This window comes from Bufo bufo, chromosome 5 (assembly GCF_905171765.1).
Source record: "Bufo bufo chromosome 5, aBufBuf1.1, whole genome shotgun sequence".
NCBI lineage: Eukaryota > Metazoa > Chordata > Amphibia > Anura > Bufonidae > Bufo > Bufo bufo.
This window is the reverse complement of record NC_053393.1, coordinates 507,487,005-507,502,723: the sequence shown is the minus strand read 5'-3', so window position 1 is coordinate 507,502,723 and position 15,719 is coordinate 507,487,005. Positions and strand designations below refer to the sequence as shown.

The 15,719-nt window shown below is 42.6% G+C and overlaps 1 protein-coding gene across 1 annotated transcript in view; it reads left to right on the top strand.

The window, feature by feature from the left end:
- GAD2 (glutamate decarboxylase 2) overlaps positions 1 to 15,719 on the top strand; it is a 135,903-nt gene that overhangs the window by 62,116 nt on the left and 58,068 nt on the right. Inside the window, exons 6-7 of the mRNA XM_040433011.1 lie at positions 2,551 to 2,663; positions 7,796 to 7,911. Of these exons, the coding sequence (XP_040288945.1) occupies positions 2,551 to 2,663; positions 7,796 to 7,911 (229 nt within the window). The remainder of the gene's footprint in view (positions 1 to 2,550; positions 2,664 to 7,795; positions 7,912 to 15,719) is intronic.

Here is a 15,719-nt window from a genome sequence, read left to right as displayed (position 1 = left end):
CGAGGAGAACATCTGCATGGAGTTTGTATGTTCTCCCTGTGTTTGCGTGGGTTTCCTCCGGGTTCTCTGGTTTCCTCCCACACTCCAAAGACATACTGATAGGGAACTTGGATTGTGAGCCCCATTGGGGACACGAGTAATAATAATGTCTGTACAGCACTGTCGAGTATGTCAGTGCCATGTAAGTGTATAATATGCAGCATGTTATCAGTTCTGCATCAATAGCCAAATAGCTATTTTCGGCAAGGGCTCTGCAAAAATAGCAAAGTGTCCCCAACTGTTTGTCTTGTTTTATTGCTATTTTGCTACTATTTTAGTAGTATTGTAGTTTTTGACAAAATAGCCCATATCATGGTGTTATTTGGTTGATACAAGTTTAGATTATTTTTTTTAAAACAATAGTTAATGTACATTATCCTTTCTTTATATTTTATCAACCTGATTCGATTATTTAATAGAAATTCAAAGGGCTTTTCTGGGATTTTCATATTGATTGCCTATACTCAGGGTAGGTTGTCAATATGAGATCAACGGAGGTGAGGCCATGTAAAATCACATTTATCAGTCACGTGGCCTACGCACAGATCAGTCCCTTTCCAGTGAAGAAGCCTGAGCTGCAATACCAAGCACAGCTGCTATACAATGCACAATGAGTTTGGTAAGCTTTGAGGATGCTGTGGAGCTTACTGGAGAGCCATGGCCTCCTCAAACTGCTGATCCTGGGAGTTGGACCACCACCGATCTCGTATCGATGACCTAGCCTGAGGATAGCCAATCAATATAAAAAATCTTGGAAAACTCCTTTAATAAATATTAGTTTTTATATTTTCACAAAACCGGAAATGCCAATCCCAATGGTATGGGGTACTTTTGTGCACTTCGTTTACCAGCCATCTAAGATTTTTTTCCTCAGTGATTTGTGACATTTATTGGGTATCAATTGTCCTATGTTAAATTTACTCTAAGACCACTTTTACACAATTATAATAAAGGCGCATTTTAGCAGAGCCATATTACAGTTGCACATCCTGGCCTGTCCAGCCGGTCTGATGACCTGAACCTAGGAATCTATGATGTTGTCAGTTTGGGTCATAAGACCTGAGGGTAGGCCTGGACTTATTGGTGTAATATGGGTGCATAAATGTGCCTATATTACAGTCGGGTGAAATTGGCTAAAGGGTAAATTTTCATGTGGCAGAATTGCTGCAGTAATTTCTACGACTGACAATCAGTTCCATACATGTGAATGGGGTTGTTTCTACAGGAAGCACATGGATTTCTGCAAGCCCCAGTCACCTGAATGGAACAGTCACAGAAACGGTTCTATACCTCGGCCTTTATTGTTTGCTTAAAGACAATATGCCTTTTATTAACCCCTTGAGGGCCAATCAAAATGCAGCAAATCGGGAGGCACCAATAAAATGTACCACCTTTCCCCATTGACTAAAACATAAGAACCTCTCTATCCTCACCAGGATGGCGTTTCCAAAGAGCAATTACATAGAACAGTGGCCACATTCACTATTGTGAGTGCTTCTAGACCTTGTTAGAAATTTGGCACAAATTGGAGGAATTTTGTGTAATTTGGAACCTCTAGGTTCATCAAATTTAGAAGGGATTGTGGCTGAGAGGGAACTGGCATGGCTTAGTAGGAAAAGGGTATGGCCTAAAATGCAACTTTTTGCATTCAAATTGTGCCACGATTCTGGAGTACAATTATGTTACTAAGTAAGCCAACCAACAGTTGGCACCAACTTTACCAACCAGAATAAGGAGCTGTGATAAAGTTGGTGCATGCCTAGACAGTCTCAGTAACTTCATGCCGTCCACGGGATTAGTAAATCTGCCCCAATACATTTCTAAAAGAGGCGGAAATGCTTAGCGATCAATGATTGGACTCTAGTAGACTAACCCTTGTGTTTACATCTACCTTACTCCTAGTTCTAGTGGTTACAACTCAAAGTATCTGAATGGTGAATGTAGCTAGTGAAACCTGATCCATAAAACTAAGATGCCTCTTAATCTAAATCTAAAATAGGCATGAAACTTGCATCACAACCACTGGGTGCCCTTATAGAGACACATATAGCATAAATGTCTGATTGGCTCCACATTCAGCAAAAGGACAAGGATCCTAAACATACAGTCAATGTTCTTAAGAACTATCTTCAGTATGAAAAAGAACAAGTAGTTCTGGAAGTGGTGATATGGCTCACACGGAGCACTGATCTCAACATCATCCAGTCTGTCTAGGATTACATGAAGAGACAGAAAGATCTGAGTAAGTCTACATCCACAGAAGATCTGTGGTTAGTTCTCCAACATGTTTGTAACAACCTCCCTTCCTGCCTAGTTCATTAGAAAACTGTGTGCGAGTTATACCTAGAAATTAAGATTTCTCTTTGTATTTTGTTGTTATTTAATAAACTATTAACACTGCTGTTTTTGAAAGCATTCTTACTTGATAGCAGTATTGTATATTTTTTTCAGTATTTTTGGTTCCAATATGTGAAGCTTCCCTAATATTGTTTCATTTTGCTTTTCTTCTAGGTTCACCTATGAAATTGCTCCTGTATTTGTACTCTTAGAATATGTCACCTTAAAGAAAATGAGAGAACTCATTGGTTGGCCTGGAGGATGTGGTGATGGAATATTTTCTCCAGGTAAATTATCATCGTCTAAAAGCCTAAAATAACATTTCTGGTAATTTTTTTTTTATAGAGCACCAAACGTAATGGAGTTCTATTTTTGGTCATAATTCCTAACAGTCTATGAATTTAATTTAGAAAGAAGTATACAGCCCTGAAAGCAAACTGCATATTACTATGAGCATAACTTGTGCTCTGTAGGGAACATAATCAGATGAGACATTTGCCTTGCAGATCTAAATGCTTCTATTTCTAACACACAGAAAATAGAATTTATTAGACTTTCAGTTCAAAAGACACTTGTTATACAGTATTAATGGGATAGTCAAAGGACATGATAATCAGTTGAATAATAACTCCATGTGTACAGCAGAGAGTAGAACTGATAGTAATTAAGAAGAGGGGGCATTTTTATTTTTATTTTTTATAACAAATGCCTTATCAAATAATTTTTCTTTTTTAAACATTTTTCTTCTCAAGAAAAAATAAATACATACAGAAATAAATACATAAATAAATTAGCTTTACCTGTAAATTCTATCCTTATAAATGACTTTATGACTGTGTAAAGAATATGACCTTGATAAAATGCATTTTTATTTCACACTTTGTAAAACATATCTTTTTCAAGGTGATGCCATGAGATTAGTAAATAGAGGAAAACACAGCGATACCTTTGTCTTTGTGGTATGCCTGAAATCGGATCTTAGCCCTACTCAAATAATAAATCATTTTTAAAACCAATTTTCTTGCTTTTCTTTTTACTATTCAAATGTATAAACCTTAAAATAGTCCAGTGCCCTTTGGAGCAGTCTCAGTAAAATGTCTGTTTTCTGTAGCTCCGATATCAGCTTTGCTGTATATGCTGGGAAAGAATGATCTGAGTCATCTCTTTATTATTAGAGGGTGAATGATCTAATGTAAGCTTTATTTTACTACTAGAAACCTAGATAAGGCAGAATAACAGTAATATAGACTATACACACATATGAGGCTTTCAATTCATCTCCCTTGTATTCTATCAGTACATGGAGGCTGTATTAACCCCCACTGATTGCAGCTGCCATAAAGCAGACACACCCCGCTGCTACTGTATGTCTATGCTGCATCTTTCCATAGAGCCATATATGTTTCTGCCTTCCACAAAATAAGATCTATAAGAAGTTTTGTGGGACACAAACTTGATTTAATCTACAGTACCATAAAGAACATGTTCGATCAAATAACATATGATGATCGATGCTGCAACTAGAGGCTCATTTGCATATATTAAAACTTAATCGAAAGCAACATCATACTTTGCCTTGTCAATGAAAGTGCAGAGGGTGCGGCAGTTGCAGAGAGCGCAGAGCCTTTACGTGTAACGGCAATGCCCCCGTTCCTCCTAGAGGCTCATTTGCATATATTAAAACATCATTTTTCACTGAAACACAGGCACATATGAACATGGGACCAACACAGATGCCTTCAGCTGCCAAGTGCACATGAAACAGATCAGCCAGTTTCATAGGTACAAAACTACTGACAGATGCCCTTTAAGCGGTACACTATACTATTCTGTAATGGACATCCCATTGGTTTTTTAGCAAACATCATTTACAGATTGGTTTCTCCTGTGCTGGCACTGCAGGGGGATCATTGAGATTCCTAATACAATTTTTGTGAGACACTTCTATAAAAGAAGGTTTTGAAAAAGCAAGCAACCCAGTGAAAACCATTCCTTATTGGTGTACTTTAGTTATTTTATTTTTTATATATCATCTGCATTTAGAAGAACTATGCATTATGCTTGTCCATTCAGGCTAGCGTAAGATATCTTTACTGAGTGCTTTGCATGAACTAATTTTCCGAAAGCCTTTTTTTTCCCACTACTAATTATTTCCCTATGAGCATTTTCCATCCATGACGCTGTAAGAATTTGCTCTCCGATGAAGGCAGATGATATCCTGAGGACACCCCCTGTCAACTGCACTGCTCACTCATCTGTGATTCAGAGAGTTCCTCAGAATATCAACTGAGCAGCAATTACAATAATTTGAATATGTATGCCTTCAGGATATTCAATATGGCCAAACAATCAAGCTCTATTTATCAAGGGTAGGCGCTTCCATATCCCCACCAGCAACGTGTGGCTGAGTATTACACTAAGTTTATCCTGTTAGCCTGTGCAGTCTGGATAGCTAGTCAGTATTCACTTGCTTTACCCAGAGCTCTTTGAGTTTGGAAGAGGTAAAACAGACGGGGTCGGTAGTGAAATGGGTACCAGAATCAATTTCGTAACATTAAATTGCAATACTTAAAGGAGACTCATCATTAGAAGATGATATATTATTTTGGAATATGCCATGTTAGAAGGAATGGCATCTTTACTACTTTTCAGCAGCCTTCCTTCCTCATTCCCTGCCTGCAGAATCTACATAAATGTTAAGAAAGGAGGAGGATGCAGCTTCAGTTTCCCAGTGTATCAGTAAAACAGCCTGAGGGCTCATTCACATGACTGTAAGAATGAGTCTGCATCCATTCCGCAATTTTGCGGAAAGGGTGCGGACCTATTCATTTCAATGGGGCTGCAAAAGATGCGGACAGCACACCGTTGCTCCATTCCGCGGCCCCGCCATAAATATAGAGCATGTCCTATTCTTCAGGTCTGAAACAATTTTACCCAAATTATATATGCTCCAATTGCTCTGAAAATTGATATTTATAACAGTTGGTGGTCTCCTATGACTATTTTTACTTGAAAGATTCAGAGAATAACTACAGGGTATGAGTTCAGCAAATAGCATTTATCATGTAGAGAAAGTTAATACAAGGCACTTACTAATGTATTCTGATTGTCCATATTGCCTCCTTCGCTGGCTTCATAAATTTTTTCAGTCGCATTATCCACTGCTCGTATCCAAAGGTTTTGGCCACCGCTGCAGTGGATATACAAGGTGGTCAGGATGCAAACTGCTGCTCATGCGTGCCTATGCTCACTACTGCGGTCCTGGCTACCATTGAGGCGGGCACTTTTTCCTATAGTGTGCAAGCACGACCACCACTGCTGGATTTCTGGGTGGTCGTGACTCGTAACTAGTGTTGAGCAAATCAACACATCCAAACTGGAATTAGATCCAAAGTTTAGGAAAAATTTGATCCGTCACAAATCCGAATTTCCTTGTGCTTCGTGGTAACGAATCAATTTTTCCTAAAATGGCAGCTGAAAATAAAAAAAATGTACTCCCCCTCATTCACTTGACCATGGAGAGGCCGTCCACTCCGGTCTTGATTGAAGAAAACTATCACAGATGATGTTGCAGATAGCTGGAAGTTATGAATAAACGTCCGACTGGCTTGATCCTAAACTAAGGAGCATATAGGTGACCCCTATAAAACCCTAAGAGCTCACCATGACTGCTAAGCACATACAAGGGTCTCAAAGGTAGACGATTGTATGACCCCGTACCTAGACTGTGTGACACCTGAAAACCCTATAATAGTGAGGGGACATGACCACCGGCTCCCTGCACTTCATACGCAGGGAGTCAGGGTCACCTAGAATCAAGCCAGCAAGGAAACACAATACATGAAAGGACTTATCTGAACAAGCAGCAGAAGCCTCCAGCAGTGAACACTTCAATCCAGGAAGTAGTATAAACCGCAAAGTGAGGCAGTATGGGAGGGAAAATAAAGGAAAGAGGATTAGTCTAAATAAGTGACACCTGGGAGAAGAAAATTAGATGAGAAAGTGAAACCAAAACAAAGAACATCATGCAAGAGGAAGAGAAGGACGTCTGTCAGACCTTCTCACAGAAGTGGTGGTGACAAAAACCCGCCAAAGGACCTGCGGCGAGCATGAAGACATCACCACATGATCACGCTGGTCGTCACTATTTGATTACGCTGGCCGCGCTCCATGACATCATCACTGATAACGTCACCATGTGCGGCCAGTGTGATCACGTGGTGACGTCTTCACGCTCGCCGCATGTCCTTTGGCGGGATTTCTTTAATCAAGCCAGGAGTGGATGGCCTCTCCGCGATCAAGTGGATGAGGTATGTATAATTTTTTTATTAACCCCCTGAGCACCTGAATATGAATCTCAGATGAGTCTGAGCAGGCACATTCCCCATCATTGTGCCCGCTCAATACAATGAAAAGCGATTTGTGACGAAGTAATTCGTAACGAGATGAAGTTCGGCGAAGCTGCATAATCATATTTTTCAAAACTTCGATCATCTCTAGTCGTAACTCTAAAAAAGAGCAGTGTATAATTAGTGATGAGCAGCAGGGGCAATATTCGAATTTGCGATATTTCACGAATATTTTGTTGAATATTCGTCACATATTCGTGAATTTGAGAATTCGAGATTATATTCTTGATTACAAAAATCGGCAATGTATTATTCGCGTAATGCGTGCGAAATACCGGCGTGCGTCACTTATGCTACATTTTTCAAGCTGGTATAAGTTTCCTGAGACTGGAGAAAATGGTTGACACGACAGAACATTAGAATAGCTTTATATGCAGATAGAGTGCTCCAATATATTTGCGCTTGCGAATTTTCGGCAATTAATGGTGCGCATATTTTTTCGCAATACGTGCAACTTGTATAGTAAGGGGTAGGCAACTTCTCTATTGGTTGCTAGGGATGTTGCTAAGCTGTGACAAAGCCATCTCATTGGCCCACAAGCTAGAAGAAGGGAGGGATGATCACCTGATGTGTACTGTATTAAAAAAAAAATTATGAATATTCGGCATTACGAATATATAGCACTATATTCTAAATATTTGAAAAATTCTCAAAGTGCCGATATTCGCGCTAAAAATTAGCTTTTCGAATATTCGTACTCAACACTATGTATAATGTGATAGAAAAATGAATCCAGCCAGCAAAGGAGGCAATATGGACAATCATAATACATTAGTAAGTGCCTTCTCTACATGATACATGTCTTTTGCTGAAGTGAGGAGACAACCCCTTTAAATGTATTTTTATATGAATATTTGAGATGGTTTATCAAGCAATACTATGTGTCTTTATGTAAAAAAAAAAAAATAGTGAAGACAAATGCTTATCTGTACTGTACCTAATCATCATATTATTGAACAATGTATTACTCATTCAATGATGAAGTAACGTTGTATTACTGTGGACTCCAGGTGGTGCCATATCTAACTTGTATGCTATGTTGATTGCACGTTTCAAGATGTTCCCAGAGGTTAAAGAGAAAGGAATGTCAGCCATCCCAAGACTGGTTGCCTTCACATCAGAACAGGTATGTCACTTTTCTTTATATTGACTTTTTCAGATCTTTTCATTTTAAGAAATTCAGTTTTGTTCGCCATATTGTTTCATTGAATAATCCATAAATTACTGCGGAAAGCAATATGTAATCAGCTCACCTCCAATGGCTCCATGGAAGCAGTTTCAGACTGGCCACCAGAGGATCCCCCAGTGAGCCCAGGCTCTGATACCATAATGGGCCCCATAGGTCCAGGAAAAAAAATCTTTTGGAGCTGCTTTTGGAGCCAGTAGCTTGCCAGTAGAGTCTATATCTTTGAATCAAAATCAATTGTTGATATGGGGTTTGAGACCTCAGAATAATTTCCTCTGTTGGGCCCAAGGAACTCCAGTCTGACCCTGCATGAAAGCTAGGTATGGCCCTACAATACAACCAAGAAAAAACTTCAGCACCAGTGAGGAATTCTAGTGAGTTAAAATCCATGTTTTTATCGTCGTAGTTCAAAGCAGTATGATATCAGAAACCCAATGGCCGATCTATATGTTTCGCAGACTGTGGTAGATATATAAATCTCACTGCCTCACTGTCTTGATTTGGTTCAGAATCTGTGGCACACGCTTGCTGCACCAAATATATGAAATGCAGGCACCACAATTTACTTTCATTTGCAAAATGCTAGATAAAGGGGTATTTTTAGAAACTTGTGTGCCAGATTTTTGCCTGCGTCTGTTTTGGCCAGTCTTGGTCGATATTATTTACCTATTTTCACCTCTGCTTCTTCAAGCGATATACCGTATTTTTCTCTTTGTAAGACGCACTTTTTTGGGGGGGTGGCAGTGCGTCTTATAAAGCGATGGTGTCATTTTTACATGGCTGACACTGATGTATCGCAGGCCAGTATGCTGCACAGCGTGGACGGCTAAACATCAGTTACAGTTATGCGGGGTGGGAGGAGGGGCTGGAGGCGGGCAACTCGCGGCGGGGCCCGGTGCAGTTATGTTATGTTATGTTACTAAGTCCTTGTATAGCGCTCTAGAGGAACTCAATCCGATCAAAGCGCTTGTGGACGGCTATATTGGTGGGCCCCTACGTCATCCTACACAAATAGCCAGGTCTTAACCAGCTTCCTGAATTCCAGGTAATCTGGTGTTGTTCTGATATGTTCTGGGAGGGAGTTCCAGATCTTGGGGGCTAATACTGAGAAACGTCTGTCCCCCCTTGTCTTGAGGCGGGTTCTTGGCACCGACAAAAGGGAGGCTGAGGTGGATTTCAGTTCTCTAGGAGGATGGTAACGTGTTATCTTTTTTTGCAGATAGATGGGGCCTGTTTTGTAGAGAGCTTTGTGTGTTAAGCAGCACAGCTTAAACTGCACTCTCTCTTTCACTGGGAGCCAGTGGAGTTCCCTGCGTGCTTTTGTAACAAAGTCTGTCCAGTCTAGTTTCTTGATGAGCCGGATGGCTCTGTTTTGACAGAGTTGCAAAGCTCTCAGATCTTTCTCTGGTAGCCCCGCATACATTGCATTGCCATAGTCCAGGTGAGAGTTGACTAGCGCTCCCACCACGACCTGTCTGCATGTGTTGGGGAGAAACGGTAGGGCTTTTTTTTTAGAAGGAATAGGGCGAAGTTTGCTTTCCGTATTACTTCTTTAATCTGGGGACGGAGGCTCATTTCTTGATCCAAAATTATCCCCAGACTCTTTCCTTGTGTGGCGATGGCAACGTTTTCCCCAAAGATAGACGGGGCGGCAGCCTCAGGTGTTTTATGTAGTGCAATAAGCTCAGTCTTGGTCGGGTTGAGTTTGAGGTGGTTATGTGCTAGCCAGTTCCTGGCCTTATTTAGTCCTTCTTGCAGTCACTGTATTACACCAGGCTGCACGGGAGGAGCGTGACTGACTGAGTGACGTCACGCTCCAGCCAGACCGCTGCATTCATAGAGTGAGTACTGTTTCAGGCAATTAGGCTAGTTTATCAAAGGAGAGCGATTGTTTCAGCATTAAAGAAATAGACTTTACATACAAAGAGACTGCTGTGCGCAGAGTTTAATGGGACACATATTAATAAAGTAATGCTGTGAAACATAGGGCCATGAGGGCAGCATGAGATGCTATATTTGTGTCATTCACACATATAGCATCTTATGCTGGTCCCCCTCATGGCCCTATCTGTCACAGCACACATCCCCCATAACAGTGCATCATCCACAGATCCCCCATAACAGTGTGTCATCCACAGATCCCCATAACAGTGTGACATCCACAGATTCCCCATAACAGTGTGTCATCCACAGGTCCTCCATAACTGTGCATCAGCCACAGATCCCCCATAACAGTTTGTCAGCCACAGATCCCCCATAACAGTTTGTCACCCACAGATCCCCCATAACAGTGCGTCAGCCACAGATCCTCCATAAAATTGTCATCCACAGGTCCCCTATAACAATGTCATTCCCAGACCACCATTAGTTCAAAATCCACCAAAAGCACACCTTTTGGTACAAAATATTTTTTTCCTTATTTTCTTTCTCAAAAACCTAGGTGCGTCTTATAATCAGGTGCGTCTTATAAAGCGAAAAATATGGTACTCCTGTCCTCCCCACTACTGTTTGTCTTCCTGGCTGCAACAGTGACATTTGTGCTCGCAGGTCATCGCTGCACCTGACCACAGGACCCAGCAGTGATGTCCCATATACTGCTGAGGCCAGGATGTGACCTGGGTGCACAGAACATCATCAATGCAGCCAAGAAGATTGCGGGGAGGACCAGATCACAGCACTGGAAACAAACAGAGATAGTGCAGCCCTAAAACTTACTGGATTCATTATCCCTATCTACTTGTATGGTAACCGTAGGCAGCAACTCCACAACTGGGCGGCAGTCATTACACAGAAATATGTGTGAAGGCAACACACAAACAGGGAACAACAAACAGACAAACACAAAGAGGGTAGTCGTACAGTAAATTCACTGACACCTGCACATGCGCAACGTGCCGCCCCCCAGGGCTGATCGTGTCCCAGGTTTTTAGGAATGCCGAGTGGTGATGCTGCCCTAATATTCTTGTGTGTGTCACAGTGCTCCTACCTGGTCCCCAGGGTTAGACTGCAAAGCAATAAAGGGGAGAGTGATAGTTGATGGAGTTAGAATCCAGACTTGGAATAGTTCAACAGCTTTAATTGAATAAACTTACATCCAGACAAGAAGTGATAGTTCTCTTGGCTCCAGCAGGTTTTGGAGTAAACTGGCAGGCAAACTTGAATCCCTTGCTTTATCTTTCTCTGCTGTGCTAATCTCTGGTGTTGGTCTGATTACTGGACTCTGTAGAGATTCTGGTACCTTTGGAGTGGGGTGCCTTTGACTGTTGACCCCCTCTGTCTGTAAACTGTAAGAAGTTATGGTGCTCTAAGAGTTTTTTCCCTGGAGAAACTCCTGCTACAGGAGGGGAACCTTCCCCTCATTGCTACAGCTTGACTCGTCTGCTCCCAACACGACTAGAACATACTCTAGTTACCTGCAACTCCCCCCTTGGTAGGAAGCAGTACTAGCTCACTTCTGCCCAAAAGGGGGAGAATGGAATGGTAAGTTCCATTCTATCTAAAGATCTCTCTGTCATATCCGCTGCCACCTGCTGGTGAACCAGGTACATTACATGAACATAACAGTTTCATAGCACTTTTATGAATATACAGTGTAAAGGACCTAGAATAAATACACAGATGACATTAATGTTATTCATTAGCGACAGTAGCAGGGTAAAGGAATGATAGTGCCACTCTGGGGTAGTACACATGAAGGCTCCGATCGTTTGTACTAAGCCAGGAATAGCTCATGCCGGTGTCCCTGCACACCGGGTGGAGCTGCCAGCTGTGCGTTCTGACAGTCTGGATCCCCGGCGCACCACATCATTGGCTTGGGGCTCAGATTTCAGAGCAGGCCACCCAACTGATCTGGTTCCTCTGGCAACCAGATGCCTCTGCTCCATGGAACCGTAACAGGAAGAAGCAGGGGAGATAAAGGGTGAGTAATGACTCTTTGGTACCTAGCACATTTACAGGGGCTCCCTAAGTTTGTATTTAACTTGGACAATTCTTTAAATACCTTTTCTATTCCCTGGAATGAAAATCTTGATATATTTCCTACATGCAAATCCTTAAAGTGTTTAAAAAGTTAAAAAATATTGCATCCTATAAATGTCTTCCAATGTGAACTTTAACCCCCTTCCAGACATATCCAGTTTTCACATTCCTAACACAGCAATTCAGATTTTTTTTCATGTGACACATCGTACTGCATGTTAGTGTCAAATGTTGGTCTATATGTTTTACTAGCTGAAGGACCCGGGTATATTTAATCTATTTCATTTAATGTTTGTGTGTGTCGTTAAAATATATCAACACTATCCACTATAACAGTGACATCTACAGCACCCCGCCCCCAAAACAGTGATCTCCACAGCCCCCCCCCCCCCCCTCAGTGCCCCGTCCCTTAAAAGTGGACCTCCACAGCAGCCCACCCCCTTAACTTTGACCTTTACAGCAGCCTTCCCCTTTAACAGTGACTTTCACAGCATACCACCCCTCTTGACAGTGACCTCCACAGGGGCCCGCCCCCTTAACAGTGGCCATTACTGGATCAGGGGCGTGTCCTTTTGAACAGCTCACTCTAAGACTGCAGCACTGTACTGTCTGAGTGTGAGCTGCAGGGAAAAAAGTCACCCTCCCTCACACCTCTGTAGGCAGCTGACAGAAGTTGATTTTTACCTTCATTTTTTCAATCCCTCTTGGCTCAGGAGTGGGAGGGGGCGTAACCTAACCAGATCTGGGTGTGGCTAATCGGGACTTCATTTTTTCAATCTCAGTCGGCGAAAGAATGGGAGGGGGCGTGGTGTAACCGGATTGGGGGTGTGTCCTTTTGAACAGCTCACTGTAAGACAGCAGCACGGTAATGTCTGAGTGTGAGCTGCAGGCAGAAAGTCACTCTCCCTCCCACCCCTGCAGCTGACAGAAGTTGATTTTTACCTTCATTTTTTTCAATCCCCATCGGCTCACTAGTGGGAGGGGCGTGGCCTAACCAGATAAGGGGTGTGACTTAGCTGGACGTGGGGGAGGGGTTTTAAGTCTTTTGAGGGTGGACACATTGTTGCAGGGGGCATGTCTGGGCTCCTTCCTGCAAGAGTGACGCCCCTCTGGGCATCTTACTGGCTCATTTGCATACCAAATAAACTGGATTTTCAGAGGATAAAAACATCTATTGCTGGAACAAAGGCATATATTGAAATAAGGTACTAAGTGCTATTAGGCCATGGCTTTACTTCAATAGCAATTATCCTGGTGACAGATGGTGGAGAAAAATGGCTGGGTTGTTATGGAAAACTGGAGTAAAACTGTGTATGTGGAGACTGGAGGACCTGCGAGATTCTATTGGCTGATAAGGGTCATGTGACCAAGCTTCTATTGGCTAATGCATTTTTGGGAATATCTCAGAAACAGTACGTCCTAGAGAGTTGAGACCTGGTCTAAAACCTTCCCGGACACCTGATGTACCTGTGTGCCAAATTTCTTGATTGTAAATGCCACGGCGCAGATTCCTTTAGCGGACATACACACACAAATCACTGAAAAAAATGCACCAAAATGATACGCAACTGACAATACTACGGTAGCCAATCCCTCAGGCCGATGTTAAAAGCTGAGAACTTTGCCAATATCTTCCAGTCAGGAACATATCGGAGCTCCTCATGCACACACACACACATACACTCAGCTTTATATATTAGATCTTTATTAGAGTTCAGCGGACACCTGGATGTTCGGGTTCGACAAGTTCGGCTGAACTTGAAAAAAAAGTTCGGGTTCAGGACCCGAACTTGACCCCGAACCCGAACCCCGTTGAAGTCAATGGGGACCTGAACTTTTAGGCACTAAAATGGCTCTAAAATAGTCCTGGAAAGGGCTAGAGGGCTGCAAAAGGCATCAAAATGTGCTTAAGAGCATGGCAACTGTTCTGCAAAACAAATGTGGATAGGGAAATGACTTAAAATAACATAAAATACAGAAAAATTTAAAATAACAATCTGGATCTAGGAGTAGGAGGTTGAGGAGGCGGTGGATGGGTGGATGTGGCGGTGTAGGTTGAGGTGAAGGAGGAGTAGGTAGCCAACACTGATTTGTGTTATTTTTTATTTTTAAATTGGGGTATCCCCCAAAATATTGGGACATATAACAAAATAAAACTAAGAATAAGTGCACTTGAGTACAAGAATGTATGGGTGAGGCTGGTATAAATGTCTATTCTGCACAAGGTACGGACAAGTCCTGTGGGATCCATGCCTGGTTCATTTTAATAAACGTAAGCTTGTCCACATTGGTTGTGGCCTGTGATAATGCTCTCTGCCGTGCTAAACACACGTTCACACTATACACTGGCTGCAGGGCAGGTCAGCACCTCCAAGGCTGACAAAGCTTTTCCACATTTGGGCCATGCTAACCCTGCCTTCTCAGGTGCTGGTGGTGCCCCAGCTGCGTTGGCGACCTCTTCCTCCTCCTCTGCCTTCGCCTTGTGCTTCCACTGTGCCCCCGCTGTCAGGTGGGAATGCTATCATCAGCGTGCGCTTGTAGTCGCACATCTTCCAATCAGTAACAGATGTTTTCACTAAATTTTGTTCCCTGTCAGCAATGCAGAGCAGGGGTTCATTCACGGCAAAAGGGGGTTCATGTCACCCAGCAATAGAACAGAGGATTTTGAGAGATTTAGGCCCCTGTCACCAGGCACAGCAGGGGTTCAGTCACGGCAAAAGGGGGATCTTGTCACCCAGCAATAGAACAGAGGATTTTGAGAGATTTAGGCCCCCGTCACCCAGGCTCAGCAGGGGTTTGTATACGCCAAAAATGGTAAAATGTCACCCGACAATTGAAAATAAGAATTTTTCAATTTAGGGCACTAAAATTGGCACTTTTTTTGCATTAAAATGGATATAAAATAGTCCTTGAAAAGGCTAGAGGGGTGTAAAAGGCAGTAAAATGTGCTTAAGAGCATGGCAACTGCTCTGCAAACAAATGTGGATAGGGAAATAACTTAGAATGAAATAAAAGAACTAAAAATTACAAATTATTAACCTGCAACTCAGAGAAGGAGGTGGATATGGAGTCGGAGGTTGAGGAGGCGGTGAATGTGGTGTTGTAGGTGGAGGCAGCAATGGAGGAGGAGGAGATAGTCAACAATGTTTTTTTTTTTGTTTTTTTTTTGGGGTAGGTAGTTCCCAAAATATTGTAACAAATAAAAAAAAAAGAAAACAAAGAATCATTGCACTTGACTTGAGTACAAGAATGTATGTTTGATGGTGGTATAAATGTCTATACTGCACAAGGTACAGACAAGTCCTGTGGGATCCAAGCCTGGTTCATTTTAATGAACGTGAGCTTGTCCACGTTGGCTGTGGACAGGCGGCTGCGCTTGTCTGTAATGACGCTTCCTGCCGTGCTAAACACAGGTTCAGATAATACACTGGCTGCAGGGCAGGCCAGCACCTCCAAGGCTTAAAGGGCAAGCTCAGGCCATGTGCCCAATTTGGAGACCCAGAAGTTGAAGGGGCAGACCCGTCATTCAGTACGTGTAGGCGTGTGCACACATACTGATCCACCATGTTGGTGAAATGCTGCCTCCTGCTATGACGTTCCATATCAGCTGGTGGTGCTGGTTGTTGTGGCGTGCTGACAAAGCTTTTCCACATGTCGGCCATGCTAACCCTGCCTTCTGAGGTGCTGGCGGTGCCCCAGCTGCATTGGCGACCTCTTCCTCTGCCTTCGCCTTGTTCTTCCACTTTGCCCCCGCTGTCAGGTGGGAATGC